This window comes from Anabrus simplex, chromosome 13 (genome assembly GCF_040414725.1).
Source record: "Anabrus simplex isolate iqAnaSimp1 chromosome 13, ASM4041472v1, whole genome shotgun sequence".
In the NCBI taxonomy this organism is placed as follows: Eukaryota; Metazoa; Arthropoda; class Insecta; order Orthoptera; family Tettigoniidae; genus Anabrus; species Anabrus simplex.
The window spans coordinates 104,290,284-104,307,870 of record NC_090277.1 but is presented as its reverse complement, the minus strand read 5'-3'; the positions used below and the strand labels follow the sequence as shown (position 1 = coordinate 104,307,870).

General features: G+C 40.6%; 1 protein-coding gene across 1 annotated transcript in view; it reads left to right on the top strand.

The window, feature by feature from the left end:
* The window catches only part of Mondo (MLX interacting protein mondo), a 451,046-nt gene that overhangs the window by 260,160 nt on the left and 173,299 nt on the right, over positions 1 to 17,587 (top strand). The window contains exon 2 of the mRNA XM_068230074.1: positions 11,674 to 11,780. Coding sequence (XP_068086175.1) covers positions 11,674 to 11,780 — 107 coding nt within the window. The remainder of the gene's footprint in view (positions 1 to 11,673; positions 11,781 to 17,587) is intronic.

Here is a 17,587-nt window from a genome sequence, read left to right as displayed (position 1 = left end):
TTACTCTTCCCATCATTAAATGTTAACACAGCATCATTGACTCCCCATTTCAAAGTTTTCAACCCCACATATTTATTCTCGGGCACTCACGTCCAGATGGTATTTTGAAGGACTCGTTAGGATTCTGAGTGCGCCCATGTAAACAAGTTCTGAGATCGGAATGAGCTAGGTCTCTGCAGATTGGCTTTTGTGGCCTCCATAACAGCTTCAGGAATATAATTCTTACATTAAAAATACTCTACTTTATCGATAGGTGAAAACCACTGCCTTCTAAGCGGAATAATTTCAGAGATATCCGTATTTTTAAAAATGCGTCGGGAACTAACTTGGCAGACATGCAAATAATGTTGTAAAATTAAAAATTAAATACTTCTAAGAATCGTATAGAGATAAGTTGTATACCGTTTTACTCAAGAAACACTCAATAATTTTGTAGGATATTATTAGTGATTTAAGCCCTCTAGGGAGCTCTTATGACTAGTTCTTTTTTGGTTGTCCACTTTCATTTCCAATACCTCTTGAGTCCTGTTATTAGTTTTTCCTTTCTTTCCTGTGAAAGAGATTTGCGAGGAGACATAATCGAGTTTATCATTTTACAAAATTTTGGGGCGGAGATGCAGACTACGAATACACCCACGGTCACTCGTGACAGTCGTAAGAGGCGACTAAAACAGGCTACCAAGGGATGAGGACGTTACAACCATGAGACTACTTGCGACTAGTACCACCTTGCGAGGAAAACCATGGGTCTACATTACATATGAGCATTACCATTATGTGAGGAACTCTACGGGTCTGGGCATTGCCTGTGATAAGTGTCATTGTGTGCATTCCACTGTGTTCAGAATAGGTCTGCGTTATCTACGAGTAGTGCCACTTTATGAGAAACACCCTTGGTCTGCGTTGCCTGTGATTAGTACCATTATGTGAGGAGCACCATGGATTTGTGTTGCCTGTGGGTGTTACCATAATGTGTGTGATATACCGATGACCAACACTGCCTCTGATTAGTATCACTTTGTGAGCAACACCATGGGTCTGCGTTGCTTGTGAGGGGTGCCATTGTGTGTGCCATACCATGAGTCTACATTACCAGTGATTAGTACCACTGTGGGAGGAACACCATGGTTCTGCTTTACCAGTAATAACTATTATGAGGGGTCGTTGACCTGGATTTTGACCCCTTTGGGCAAGCATCATCTCTGAAAATAAGAAATTGTGAATTGGATCCACTGACTGTTTTGGATTCTTTGTCTTACATATCCATCATCATTCGTTTCAGATTTCTAGTCAGTGGATCCATTTTGAAGTGTTAATTATCGTTTCATTTCGGGTCGATTAAGGGTTGATGACCTAGCTTTTAGGCCCCTTTAAACAACAATCATCATGAGTGAGAAGTTCTTCGTAAGCCTGCCGCTCGACAGATAGTTTTGAAACACTTCGGTGTATACATTTCTCTAAGGACCCGACAGTGATAACAGGGGCGTTTCCCTTGTGGTTCTGAAGAACGCCTTCACCATCAATGAGGGCCGTATTTATGATCGCTCAAGATTTGGGTTAATTCGTTTAAACGAGGGCACAATCTGAGCAAACAGCTGTTGTACTGTAAATTAAAGTGTAATAGTCTTCATAATACCTTTATCTGGCATAAAATGAATCTCTACGCACACTGAAGAGGTGACGTTGGTGGTCAAAGTTCATAATGGAGAAATCTGAAGGGCACTGAAATGAGATGGTCTGTAAGAATCTAAGAGAATTATTATTCACAACTGTATGAATTATATTTTACAGTTAACAGTAGAATGTCTTTGGCTCTGAAGATGATTACTTGGTAGTCGAAGCATATAGCTCCTTATACAGCTTTCCTCCTGCGAGCGTATAAAATGTACAAGGTGGATCATAAGTCGCTTGTCACAATAGCATTTCAATATAACTATACTGTTAACTGGCCTTTGCTGGCAGGACCTAGTGTTTACAGTGCACTAAGTCCTCTGGTATAGGCTTGAGCAATTTTGTTACTTTCATTAATCTGTCTCAATCTCATCCTTGGCTTTGACAATATGAAAGTGACAGGTATGAGCGATGCTAGTAATGCCATTCCTTATGCAGCCAGTCCCTGTTATGAACAGTGTCAAAATGTTGCTCATAGGGTGGGTTGTCGCATGCACTTCAGTGGGCTTGGCAGACTGTTATGTAATAGCAAATTTTGGCTCGGTGAGGAAAGCAACGGGAAACTCCCTCACTCCTCATTTCCCCAGTACCGCAAGTTTGTCATCGTAACATTGTCGTCTGTTAGTTCATCATAAAATGTACTTTATTCCTTTTCCCCGGTATGTCTTCTCCACTGGTTGGTTTCAAACAACCAGAGCAGAGTCCACATTTCTATGATACCGTTTGGGACAGGCATGTTCAGCAGTGGAATAACTGTAGTCCTAAATAATTAGAAGGAGAAAAATGAAGTGGATCGGACATTGTTTGAGGAAGGACTGTTTACTGAAAGAAGGAATAGAAGAAATGGTGAAAGGCAAACGAGGAAGAGGAAGGAAAAAGTATCAAATGTTGGACAATATCCAAGGAAATAAATATTCGGACATGAAAAACTTGGCGCAGGACAGGCAACAGTGGAAGAGGTTCATTCCATGACAAGACCTGCCATAAGGCAGAATACCTAGATGATGATGATGATGATGATGATGATGATACATTCTTGCGACTTTAGCACCCCAGTTTGTACCTTGTAACTAGGCTAGGTGTGGGTCTTGAGAAGGTAAGTGATCGCCTCAACAAACTTCCTTCACCACGACGTGGACCTCGTGTCACGATCGCTGGTCGCGGTAGACATCGCAGGCCACCACAGGTAAAACCTGTATTCTACTCAGCTGTTCATCGGCGCACTATCCTTGCGCAGAGTGGTGTGCATCTGGATTCTACTAGCATGTTATTTCTGGCATTGACCTTCTGCTTGGTGTTATGCCACTATGTTTTGAAGAAGGTGAGAGTGATCTTTTAGACTGAAACAATGTTCAAGGAGGGCACCATTCCAAGAAACTCTCAATTTCATTGGAACATATGATTCAGCAGAAGATGAGTGTCGTTTGAACTGGATTAACAGCTTCGTTATCCGGTATCACAAGTTGCAAGCTTGATCACGAACAGCTGGCAGTCAGTACAACCGCAAGTTTGTTATCGTGACATTGTCGTCTGTTAGTTCATCATAAAATGTACTCCTTTGCTCATTTTCCCCTCCAAATGAGGAGAGAATCTTTTATACTCTGGCTCTGCATGTCGGTGAAGTAAATCCTTTAATTGCTGCAGAGGTTACGTCAGCCAGTAGCGTGTGATAAGAAGACAGAGCAGGGTACAGTAGTTTACCGGAGGATGGCTCAGAAGAGGCTAGGTGTGGGTGTTGAGGAGGTAAGTGACCGTAACGAGGGCCTCAGGAAGCTGCTCCTTCACCACGACGTGGACCTCGTGTCGCGATGGCTGCTCGCGGTAGACATCGCAGGCCACCACAGGTAACACCTACTCGTACATTCTACTCAACTGTTCACGGCGCGCTATCCTTGCGCAGAGTGGCGTGTGTCTACTACCGGTCAAGTAACTACCTGGAGAGTATGAGAATAATACATGATAAATTAACGAAAAGAGAATACAGGGGAATGATATGGTGGCTGATGGGAGTTTATAAAAATAAGGCATTTAAAGAAAATGCGAATACTTTACTCGCGACATGTACCATTCTGTGGGGCCTTAGACATGGATTTTGGACCCCTTTAGACATCAAGCATCCTCGATTCAGGATTATGCTTTATAAGTGGTCCCTTGGTCAGTAATACTATTATGATCTTTTTTTGCGTCGGATCCATTTTTTTTTTTTGTTCATGTCCATCCACTCATTCTTCATGACATTTTCTTATTTTGGTCAGTGGATGATTTTGAACTTTTTGTTGCCATTTCATTTCGTACCATTAGGGGCCGATGACCTCAGTGTTAGGCCCCTTTAAACTACAAGCATCATCATCATCATCACGATTTTCAACGCTGTGTTTAACATCATTTTGGGCCGTTTTGTCAATTTCCTTTTTTTTTTCATTTTATGGAGCTTCGTACAGACACAAATTATGTTTTCCATCATCATCATCATCATCATCATCTCAGTTTTGAATTTTTTGGATTTGTTACCTTCTGGAAATAGGCTTCTAAATTGGGCAGTCAGATGGCAGCTGAATTTGAAAAAATGGTGCATTGCCATGCAGGAAGGACTGCCTCTCCTTATATGAATCGATTATTTCAGAAACCAGTCAAGCGCCAAGTCTGTCATTTTTGGGATAATGTAAAAAACTGTCTAGCATCAGATAAAATGTTATGGTAGGGGTTTTAATATTTTAGCTTGAAAGTAGTATATCTTTTAATACTTTCTATCGAAGGAAAAATATTTTGTGCTTATTAACTTTGCTGTAAAAAATCGAAAAAATTCCACTTGACTGGTTTCTAAAATAAACGAGTGTTGCAAACATATTTTTATGGGATAATTCTTGAATTTTAAAAGGATTTTGTCATATAACCCATATTTGTGGAAATAAAAAATATTTTAATAGGTTTAGACTACATTGCTGATACAAATATAATTATTCAAAGGATGAAATCAGCAATGCCTGCTCATCATGACAGGAGGTAATCAATCCTCAAACTCCACAGCACATTCTGTCTCTGTAGTAGGCCTTTGTAAAATGCTGTCATAAAAGCGTTCATATCTCATCAGGTAAGGTTTAAAGGCATTTAGGTCACGTATATTCTTGATATTGATGGGCACATAAAACAGACAATAACAAAGAATAATGTAGGGCTCAGGGCAGGTACTTCCTTGCCTAAGTAAGAAATATAATCTTCTCCTTTTACCGTTGCATTCCGAATAATATTACGCATGTGAGTTTGTTTGTCTACCACTCTTTGTTTCCTTTTAGATACAGGTCCGTCTCCTGAACTTTCCGATTATCAAAACACTGCACTAAACAAGAGAAACACTTTTTTCAATCAGTTGTTTACAAAACTACTAACATGTGATTCTAGAAACACAACAATGACAATAAAAACAGCTGAAGAGCTGGCTATTCTGGATTTAGAGCAGCAGCGCCAACCGGCAAGGTGCGGCTCATCACAAAATGTACCAGCAGTTTACTGCAGAAACCAGCCAAGTGGTGTCACTTAACTGGTTTCTGTACTAAATATGAAATTCTGCCAATAACTCATTTTTTCATTTTTTGGCACCTGACTGCTTTCTGAAATAATCGATTCATATAGAGGCAACTCAGTTTTTAATTGGTAGGCCCACCGCGAAGTTTCACACCACTCCTCACAGTAGAGAGGTTTTAACATTTGGCCTGCACGATTAACCGTACTCGGTCATAACGCCAGTTTACTCCGATTAGCAACTCTTTCATTGCCTTTAAAAAACATGTTTCGACATCTGTTCATAATAAATAAAAGTAACTGCTGTTTTAATCCGAACACCTTTTATGTGACCTAATCCATTTTAAGAACAAAGGAAAGGAGGTGATTTTCAAAAAGTTCTCTACAGCATTGTCGTTTTATTGTTGTTGATTTTGCGATCTTCTTGTGCAGGCATTCGTATTTTTTTTTTTTTCTTCTTCATTCCCTCAATGTTCGAATTAATGCATATTGCAAAAGGAAGGGCATCATTTTCTGAAAAATCCACAAGATGGGTAAACCGCGAGTGCTGGGATTTGCTGGCCCTTTAGACAATATTTTAAAAATATATTGTTGATTGGCCATTACACCATTATTTAATTGAGAGTTTCATGAACTGGCTAGTGTATCTACCGTATTGACTCATGAAGGAACTTGTCCTTTTAGGTGTGACTGCCCTGTCCTACATTCAGAAGCAGCGCGAACCTCGTCCGCAGTAGTTACAACATGTGCTTGCAATTTCCGTTGATGGTTCGCTGGAATACTGGTGTTTTGTTTCAGGATCACCGAAATGCACGCCGTACGGTTCGGTTCAGCATTTTGTATGCTGATGTGTACGCGGCTTATACAGCATAGTGATGAATCTCTGGTTTGCTAAACAAGTTCGTTCCAGATCTGCAACCCGCGCTACAGTCAGGACAGAATGGTTGCCAGGCTAGGGGCGGACAGGTTTCCTTCCTCGCGCACACAGAGGTTCCATTTCCTGAAACATGGCAGCTATCTGTTATAAGCAACTCTGGTCTATTTTGCAAATATTGTAGGGAGGAGACTGCTGACCAAATCGGAAAGCAATAGTTCAAGAGAGATTTAATAATTGTGAGGAAGAGGAAATGAAGCGCTATGAGTTTACAGATTTCTGTGAAATGGTAGAGTGTGTCTAGTCATTTTATGCCGTTGGCTGTATGTTTGTATGTGGCTGTTGAATTGTAATTTGGTATCGCAAAAATAATATTAACTCTCGCTGTTGCGTAATTGCTGTGGTGTGCTAGTCAAGCGGGAGATGGTCTATGATCACTATCTTAATAGTCACGTAATATTAGAAGCTTGCCAAAAGTCTTTGCCCACACCTCCAAATTTGACTACCTCGTGAGATCGTGAGTCTGATCTGCTGTAACAGTAAATGACCTTCATAGACATTGTATTGAACTTGAGGCCCGCTCCCATTTAGTGGAATGGAATGGAATCGAACCGAACAGAACTTGTTTTTAACATGTGTTTAAATGCGAGATAGACATGGCGATCGCCACGAGTCGAATCGAATCTAATCGAACCGAAGGGAGCAGGATTCTCTGCCAAGAATATTTTTCGACTAGCGGAACGGAATCGAACAGAATTGTCAAGATTCGTGCAACTTCGTAGACGGTCGGGTCGAGTCGAGATCTTTAGGACGACCATTTGGCGGCACGCCGGCAAATGTGTAACAGCTTCAGCTGGAGAGTCGGTTGTTTCTTGGATACGGTCGGAAATGTTCTGTTTTGTGATCGTTTATTTAACTTATTAATACTAGACACGAAAAAACGCATTAGTTTAGTTCAAAAATATAATTTCCTCTGATACAAGATCCACGAGCATTACTACAACAACGTAAAAAGTAATGCCTGGGAGGATATAAGCAAGGCTATGGAAAACCAAACTTATTAGAATATCCAATTTTGTGGTAGGTTACTGTAGTCTGTATACAATTTATTTCATAATTTTTGTTGACTTCATCACAAAATCATGTTATGTTGGAGTCCACATACAGTATATCAGTACGATAATTGACATCACATCTCACATAGGATGTATCTTCTTTAAGTGTTTATTATATTTTCAGTGAACGATTTCGTAAGTGGCATTCCCTAGGTTTCAAACTGTCGTTTGTGTACTGTGCGGTTAGGGTTGCGTAGGTATGAGTTTTCATTCGGGAGATAGTGAGTTCGAAACCCACTGTTGGCTGCCCTGAAGATGGTTTTCCGTGGTTTCCTCATTTTCACACCTGGCAAATGCTGGGTCTGTACCTTAATTAAGGCCACGGTCCTAGCCCTTTCCTATCCCATCGTCGCCATAAGACCTATCTGTGTCGGTGCGACGTAAAGCAAATTGTAAAAAAATAATAAAAAGGAATGTTGAGGCTACCTCGATTAATGATTCCATCCTACCACGGGACGTAATCTACTGCGTTAAAGTAGTTTTAAAAATGATCACGGCCTCCCATTGCATCTGATGTAGCATTTTCTCCTGTAAAATTGAACTTTTCTGTTAAATTCTACTATCTGAAATAGTTGTTGAAATTGCAATACAATAACTCTGAAGTAGGCCTACCGTCGAAACTAGCTTCATCGCGCATTCAACATTCAAATAAGTTTGAATACTCTCCTTTTGGCTATCTTGTTAATTTCATGCACCCAGAAACTTCTCCGATCTCTCATAATTTTCTACCTCCTCACACCTTCTGTCAGACCGTCCATTGCAAGCCTGTGAAGTTTCTCGTAGAATCCCGTTCGATTCTGTTCCGCTAGATGTGAGTGGTCGAGTGGAAATTTCGGCTGTTCGGTTCGATTCGATTCCACTAAGTGGGAGCGAGCCTTTGGTCGCCTTATCTACCAAGCTTCCGTTGTGGAGACGGGTATATGACTTGACATTCTTGGCTGTGCGGCGGTTTGCAACATATGTTAACGTGCCGGGCACGTTGGTTAAAATTAGCCTAGGGGTAACAATTCAAGTAATAGAGACCATTATAGGGACCTTAAATGGGAAAATTCGTGGTAATTCTGGAAACTGGCGTAATTTATTTTTCTGCATCGCTGAATTCGAATTTCTAACTTCCCACCAAAATTCCTCCCGCAACCCGCCGAAATTTCGAGAAAACCTCCTAATGATGTGGAATTTAAAAAAACACTTTTGTCTGTATTTTTGGGATATGATACGTAGAAATGTAACAAGAAAGGTCCTTTGATATTTTGATGTACGACGATCGGAGGGGCGGGAGAGTCGTTGAACCCACTACAGAAAACTACGTTTTTTAAAGACCTAATCCATTGAAAACACAGTTTATGATCACTAGAGAATGGTACTAGTATGCAACTATTTTGACGTAGTCAAAACTATGTCATGAGAGTAATAGTCATATTTTGCAACGTGGTACATTGAAATTACTCTAAATCATCTGTTTGAAGGCAACTGACACATTTTACAAGTTTTTCTGAGTGTGCGATACATACATGTCTATTGCTCTGTGCACAGTATTGCTTCGGCTTGCTCAAATTATTGTACCCTTTCTGGTTTTAGCCTCTCTCACGCAAACGTAACACCGGTCTTTCTCTGATCTCGATGGGGTCGTTCCAGGTTGATTTTCTTGCGTAGGATAGATTCCATTGACTAAATAATCTACTTGGAAAGCCCTTTTGGATTTTGCATTTCTGTCTTCCACTCGAGGTGTCACCATTTCCAGTCCAGTTTGCAAAAGGAATAAGCTTTCGCCTGTTACGTTTTGTAAGACTGAAATGTACGAAGAATGTAGATGCTTAGAAAAACTAAGTCATTGTTGAAAAGCGCCATTTTTGACCAAATCACGTTTATCGGAGAATACAACTTTTCCTTTATTTTTGACTAGCCGTATGAACTTTGCAACCTTCATTAGTCGTGTACCACATTAGGCCACTTCGCGAACCCCAGCAAGCGGCTTACAGTACGGGGTGACTCTCCGTGGTCGGCGAGGACTCCTATGGTGCCGTGTTGGTCTGATAGAGAATGTTGTAGAGGGCACTCGGTTACAGAGAAAACAGCGCAGGAAAAGTACAGATCTTATCAAAAAATATGTTGTAAGTATTCTAAAGTGAGAATGTTGCTTCTTATGATAAAATAAAACTGAAAATAATTTCGAATAATATTAAAACATTAATAACCGAGCTAGTTGGCCGTGCGGTAAGATGCGCACAGCTGTGAGCTTGCATTAGGAAGGTAGTGGGTTCGAAACCCACTGTCTGCAGGCCTGAAGATGGTTTTCCGTGGTTTCCCATTTTCACACCAAGCAAAAACACTGTCGACGTCGGCTTGTGCATCCTGAACCAGAGCTCCGCTTGCGAAACAGTGTCTTACCAGTGGTAGACACCTGCGGATTCCTAGGTCTCCATTTTGATAAGAGACTAACGTGGCAGCCCCACATCGTCAGTTAAAGGTTGCCTACATGAAGAGACTTAACATCTTTCCATCTTTACGAATAAGGAGGCAGCAGTTACTGCTCACGTACGCTGCCAAAATTCGTGAAATGATGCTACATCCAAGCTATCAATGCATATTTAGTACCCAGTACCACCAGAGGTACCAAGATCGGCCGAATGCCACACGGCCGGTTGGGTTTCTAATTGATAGCTTGTCGTGATTTAAATATAGGTATCGGCGGTTGCCTCGAACAAACGTTTAGCGAGGTACCTCCGTGGTTAGTTCCGCGACTGGATATTCGTCTAGATCTACTCCGTGGACCCAAGGTGAACACGGATTCCTCCGTTTATCGGAAGTATTTCCAGGACTTCGTTCACAAGTATCCTGCCGTGAAACATATCTTTACGGATTGATCTAAAATTGAAGAAAATGTTGCTTGCTCTTTCGTCACCGATGATATGAGCACGAAGATCTCGTTTCCTAATGTATATAGCGTGTACATTGCAGAGCTTTACGCCATCTTAGAAGCTCTGGTATACTGCGGAGCTTTACGCCATGTTAGAAGCTCTGCAGTTTGCATTGGATGACGGAAGAAACCACTTTCTTATGTGTACTGACTTGTTAAGCTCTCTGCAGTCTATTGAAACCTGTTTCTCGCATCACCCACTGGTACAGCAGATTCATGACCTTCTGGCTAGGTTAAGTGATGCTGGCACCAGAATCACTTTCGCGTGGCTTCCAAGCCACGTTGGGATTGCGGGAAACGAACTTGCGGATGAAGCTGCAAAGGAAGCTGTACTTTTACTTCCAAGACGTATCGATGTATCTGCTAATGGTATTTGTTCTCAGCTACGTCGAACCATCTTGGCGTCCTGGGAATAGGAGTGACTAACTATCCGAACTCTCTTGAAGCCAAGAGCAATTAAGAAGGCAACTGCCGTGTGGCGGTCCTCTTTCCAGCCTTCACGGAGAGAGGCCATAGTATTGTGTAGGCTGAGGATATAGGTCATTTACGATCTACGCACTCTTATCTCCTAAGGAGGGAAGACCCCCCAGTGTGTTCTTGTGGTGCCGACTTCACCATGGCCCACATCCTCACAGAGTGCGCCGGCCTGCAGGAAACACTCGAACGCATACTAGCCGATGACGCGACTACTGCTCATCTCGTCATCCGCTTTATGTGCGACAGTAGAATTATCAAGGGTATATAAATTGCAAGTGTACTGCTAATCACGTTCCCTTTTGATTCGTTAGTAATTTTTTCGGCCTAATTCAATAACTTTTTGTTGTATTTATTTTCCACTAATTTGTTCAGAGAGGTTGATTACCTAGTTGTACTTCCTCTTGAATCAAAAATCACCACCACCACCTTCCCACTCCTAGCCCTTTCCTATCGTATTGTCGCCGTAATATCTATCTGTCGGTATGACGTAAAGCCAATCGTAAAAAAAAAGAAAACGAAAAATAAATAGATGTTGAATAAAAGAACAGTGTCAAAAGTTAGGAAGTAAATAACAGTACAGCTGATATTTTTTGTGGAGCTCTAGTATTATGAACGTGTTTCTATACCTGGAATTTCGATAACTCGAAGTATTTTCAGCCTCCGCTGGCACTTCGAGATGATTTATGGAAAACTTGTAATAGGCTGTACAAGTGGTTCCTGAGGATGATTATGGAACTTTTCGTGGCGCGATTGCAAGGCTCTTATCTAGGTCAAATTGTTTGCAGAACTGGACAAAATGTTGGGTGATGGTTCGTCTCTACCGTGCCACTTGGCCAACCACCGAGATGTCTGACAGCTGCACTCTTCTTTGTTGTAGGGAATTGTGTGATGTATGACGTAGATGCTGCACTGTAGTTGTGGACTTCAGCTGGTGGTTGTGCGTCGGTCACAATTCTTATTTCCATCCCATGCTGTTGTCTCCGAAGGTTGTACAATAATTAGTGGAGATCCCGGGATTTTCCTGGATTAACAGTGATCTTCTTGTCAGGCTGAATTCTTTAGAAGTTTATTTACTTGACCACTTTCTCTTGTTGTTTCAGACAAAAGCTGACGTCACCGAAATGGAACCGCTTCAAAGGAATTCGGCTCCGTTGGAAAGACAAGATACGATTAAACAACGTCATCTGGCGGTGTTGGCACATGCAATGTGAGTACTACAGTTCTTATGTGCACATGGGTCCGTAAACGTTTTGTAACCATGTTAGAACACATTTCCTACAATTCTGTAATCGTGGGGAACACACAGGAACAGAACGTGGCAGCATTCAAAATGCCCTCCTTTAGCATGAGGCATACATGGAGAATGGGGTTCACATTGGCCCCGTTGCCTTGCAAGGTTCCAGCCAGAGACATTTGAATTGGTTCATAAAGAAAGGACATCAGTCACATTTTTTTGGAAATTGAGTTTCTCATCTTAATGGTCATCATTAGAGCCCGTATTATATGTAATTACATGTTCTGTTCCCATATATGTGGCTTCAAAAAAAAGGCTAAAAATGTCTTCAAATTACACCAAAAGGACCATTATTTCAGGATATTAAAATTACATATTTTTACATATTTCTATGCATAACAAATATTTTGATCAATATTGCATTTTTTTAAATATTTTGGAGAATATAGCGCGTTTGAAAGAAAACTACTTTTTTTAAACTAATTTTACTTCGATTTAATTTTTATAATTAAACACTTGAAAATAGTTTTAAAAAAACAGGTGCGTCTCTAACATTTCAAAATAATTTAATAATTTAAAGTGAGGTATTTTGTCAAAGAATCGCATCTCTCAGCTATGTTGACGGTGCAAGTCTTGGGTGCCTCGATTGTGTTTATCAATCTTCCCTTGCACAAACTTTGTCACAATGTCCTTCTCTCAGTCCGACTCGTTGGCTGAACGGTCAGCGTACTGGTCTTCGGTTCAGAGGGTCCCGGGTTCCATTCCCGGCCGGGTCGGGGATTTTAACCTTAATTGGTTAATTCCAATGGCACGGGGGATGGGTGTATGTGTTATCATCATTTCATCCTCATCACGACGCGCAGGTCGCCTACGGGTGTCAAATAGAAAGACCTGCACCTGGCGAGCCGAACTCTTCCTGGGATATCCCGGCACTAAAAGCCATACGACATTTAATTTCATTTTTCCTTCTCTCAGATTTATTTTGCGATCCCTTCGCCAGTCCTCAGTTTAATGCCATATTATGTCAAAACCGCCTTGTATTGCCCAAGCTTCACTTCCATAAAGTCTTCAGAAACATTTTTCTTATAAGCAAATTTTTTGTGTTTGATAAGATCAAATTTCTTCTCTCTTGATAAGGACCTTCCTTGCTTGAGGAAGCCGACAATTGAATATTTCTTTACCGGGCAATTTGAAATACGCGCCAGTGACTTCATGTGAAGTTGAAAGGTCTTTTTCAGTATACAAGAACAGACAGAAGGCATTCGTTGACCGCAGACAATTTGGAAAATTATGTAGTTATTAATTAGGCGTTCAAATGAAAATTAGAGGTTGAATAACATCTGCAGTTTTAATTTTTTCGGTTTTCTTTTCTTTTCAGTGTATAAGAATGCATCAAATAAAGTTTATATACTAAGTTACATATTTAATTACATATTTCGTCAATTTAGCTACATATTTCTTATTTTTATATTACATACAGTATAATCCGGGCTCTAGTCATCACATCGTTTGAAAAGAAATGAGATCAGTCCAGCCTCTCCTTCACTGTGTTATTGTGATTGAAAATTTAGCGTTTTGTAAAGAAAGGGCATCGGTCCGGACTGAAGCCCTACTTTTATGAAATACCCATAGAGGCGCTAGGTGTTTGTCGATTAACAGCCCGCTACTCTCATGTTCTTATGCATTGTTTTGACGTCATTGGGAAATCAAGAAAAACTATCTGAACATTTTACTATCATAATAGAAATGTAAAAATTGTTATTATCAAAAAGAGAATGCATATTAGGATTCCTCTGAACATATTTCGTGAATTTATCATCAGTAGTTCATTTGGACGCCTAATTAATAACTACATAATTTTGACGTTACTCTGTGTAACTACAGGGTGTTTACAAATGAATATCGGAGTTTTAAAGCCTTATAATATTGAATACGTTAAACTTACAGTTATACATTATATGTCAAATGAAAGAGCAACTCAAACAGTTTTGTTTGTTGGCACCAGTGCGCATGTACGTTCAATGGTTTCGCCGCAATCCGCTAGACAGCGGTAGTAGCAAAGATGGCAACTAGTGAACAGAAAGCTTTTTGTGTTTTGCAGTTTGCAAAGACAGAATCTGTAGTTACTGTGCAACGTGCGTTCCGCATTAAGTTCGGTTGTGATCCTCTAAGTGATAATAACATTCACAGATGGTATCATACGTTTGAAGACACCGGTTGCCTTTGTAAAGGGAAAAGCAAGGGACGTCCAAGATGAAGTGAAGAGACTGTTGAGCGAGTGAGAGAGTCATTCACTCGTAGCCCAAATAAATCAGTCCGGAAGGCTAGTCGTGAATTACAACTTCCTGCGTCGACCGTTTGGAAAGTTGTAAGAAAACGCTTACAGCTACGTCCTTACCGTTAACAGTTATTACAGGCTCTAAAGCCGGCAGACCACAGATTACGTGCCAACTTCGCAAACGACATGTTGTTACATGATTATGAGTTTATGAATCGTGTTGTTTTCAGTGATGAATCGGTCTTTCACCTTAGTGGACATGTAAACACTCATAATGTGCGCATCTGGGGCTCAGAAAATCCTCACGAGTTGGTACAAATGCAACGAGATTCCCCTAAAGTGAATGTTTTTTGTTTCGTATCCTGGCGAAAGGTTTATGGGCCTTTCTTTTATGGTGAACGTACTGTAACTGGTACTTCTTACCTCGATACACTAGAGCAATGGCTCTTCCCTCAGTTGGAAGAAAATGAGCCAGAGAACTTCATTTTCCATCAAGATGGTGCGCCACCTCACTGGCATTACGACGTACGCGATTGGTTGAACGTCACTGTACCCGAGTGCTGGATAGGACGCAAGGGTCCCAATGACACGACTTGCTTGGCATGGCCTCCACGTTCTCCCGACCTAACGCCATGCGATTTTTTCCTTTGGGGCTTCATCAAAGATCGTGTGTACGTGCCTCCGCTACCAGCTGACCTTCCTGAATTAAGAAACCGGATTGAAGCAGCTGTTGCTGAGATTACTGAAGACACACTTAATAACGTTTGGGAAGAACTCGACTATAGACTTGATGTATGCCGTGTAACAAATGGTAGTCACATTGAACATTTGTAAAGTTCGTAATAAAACTGTTTGAGTTGCTCTTTCATTTGACATTTAATTTATAACTGTAAGTTTAATGTATTCAATATTATAAGGCGTTAAAACTCCGATATTCATTTGTAAACACCCTGTACATCATTATTGTATACTGAAGTATTTTAACATTTTTCGTTATACAGAACCTATAAAATTATATGTTTTATCATTCATTGATGGACTGAGCATAAACCAGACCAGGTAGCTCCAGTCGAGTGCCATCATTTTTGCCAATAAACTCTGCGTACCCTGCAAGGAAGGATACCCAGTAAGAAGAGGAAAATTGATAATCTGAAGAAACTGGTAGAGTATATACCTGATGAGTATCAGGAGTGCTTCACGGAGCTGACTTCTTGGACTACTGCGAGAGGAGGAGATGACAATGAAGATGATTATTAGAGGAGGACACGGAAGATTTAGTCTCATTTCAGCAACAGCTGTTCTTCATCCTGAGACTAAGAACTTTGTTATATGATAATATTCTAACATTTTTCTCTGAGCAAGGAAAGGCTGTATGGAAACTCTAAGTGGTTAGATAAAGCTACTCAGTTGTTAACCTCTTTTATAAAGGAACGTCATCAGTCCACAAGATTTAAAAAAAAGCTGTATAATTCAACTACTGATGATAAATTCATAAAATATGTTCAGAGGAATCCTAATATGCATTCTCTATTTGATAGTAACACTTTTTACACTATTATTATAATAGTAAAATGTTCATATAGTTTTTCTTGATTTCCCAACAGTTAGCTGAATTGGACTGAAGCCCTTTCTTTATGAACCAATTCATTTGTTGATGTCCCATTGGGAGCTAGAGCGGCAGATCACTCATCTTTCACTTAAGCTAAAAGTTATAAAAGGAACTACGAAGGTATGGAAGATTTCCCCTCGGGTTTCACGTAGAGAAGTAGTGTCTTCGGATTGGTCATGGTATAGCAACGCACTTACTGAAGGGAGAAGCCCACCCCGGTGTGTACCGTAGAACACATCCTTTCGGAGTGCATGGACCTGGTCGATCTGCGCCGTAGTCTAAAACTTCCGATTAGCAGTCTACGACATGACGAGCAGTCAGCAGACCTCGTCTTCCGTGTGATGAGGAATAGTGTGGGTTTTTTCTCGTGTTTAAAAGTGATTTTTATTTCTTTCTAATGTTTATTTTATTGTTAGCTACGTATTTTCTATTGACCCTGTTTTAGTTCGTCTTTTAATGTGTTTTTTTTTTTACTTTTAATTTGAATGATGCGTATGATTTCACTTCAAACGCAGTGCCGTGTTCCATTTCAATCTATTTTAAAATCGTTTTATAAGAAAATAAGGCAGTGCGAATTAGATCCACTGATTATTTTTAATTCATAATCATATATTCGTCGTAATTTGTTGTAAATTCTGTCGGGCTGAGTGGCTCAGGCGGTTGGGGCGCTGGCTTTCTGACCCCAATTTGGCAGGTTCGATCCTGGCTCAGTCCAGTGGTATTTGAAGGTGCTCGAATACGTCAGTCTCGTGTTGTTAGATTTACTGAAGGACAAAATTCTGGCACCTCGGCGTCTCCAAAAACCGTCAAAATAAGTTAGTGGGACGTAAAGCCAATAACATTATTGTTTTAAATTATAATCAGTGCATATAGTTTAAAGTTTTAATTATTATTACACTTCGTTTCACCTCGTACCATTAGGGGCCGATGACCTAGGTGTTCGGCCCCTTTAAACAACAAGAACAATCATCATCATCATCAGAACCTAACAGTTATAGATTAACCGAGTCGAAACTGAAGAAAAAAATTCCTTCAAATATCACATATTAATATGCAAGTTCAAATAACAAATACACAGTGATGTAATGGGATTATTGTGACCTTGAGCGGTCCACCATGGCAGTGTCGGGTTCAGTGACGTCATAGTTCTACACGGTGGCTGCGCTTCTTCTGTTGAGGGTGGTGTGACCGTGACGCGGCTGTTACACTCTTTGAGTTACGACCTTGCCTCTGCACACACTACGATCTGATCGTATCCTCGTTTCCCCTGACATTGCTCACTTGTTGCTCTACAGTGCGAGCCTCAGCCGAGTTGCCTGTCTGGGCGAGTGGATGATGGAACACAGTCCTCTGCGATAAGCTTCCGTACAGCGTGATTGCTTCTGATACAGCAATAGTGGTTAGGTTTAATGGGCTTCATGCCTTCTGAATTAATTGTTGAGCACCGCACTTCTGTGGGCTATTGGTATTTAAAGCACGAACATTCCGGGAGAGTGGAAAGAGAATTTCGCGCAACAGTTTCCTGGAACGTGAGTGCCAACGCGTTACGGAATTAAGAAAATTGTGATTAAATTCAAAACTGTCAGTTCAGTGCTCAACAAAAATAAACGAGTTAAACAATTGACTGTCTGAACTGACGAAAAAAAAATCATGATATCTTGGAAAGACCGAGTGATCCCCCCCGAAAATATTTTCAGTTCAGTCACCAGTGATCTGCATTCAGGGCATTCGCCCGGGTGACAGTTGCGTACCTGGTCCTTTTCTTAAATAATTTCAAAGAATTTATAGATGTTTATCCTCTTCATATAAACGATATTTGCTCAAATTTATCCTCTTGAACTCCAACTTTGTCTTTAAAAATGGTGTTATTTTCTACTTAAAAGAAAACACCAC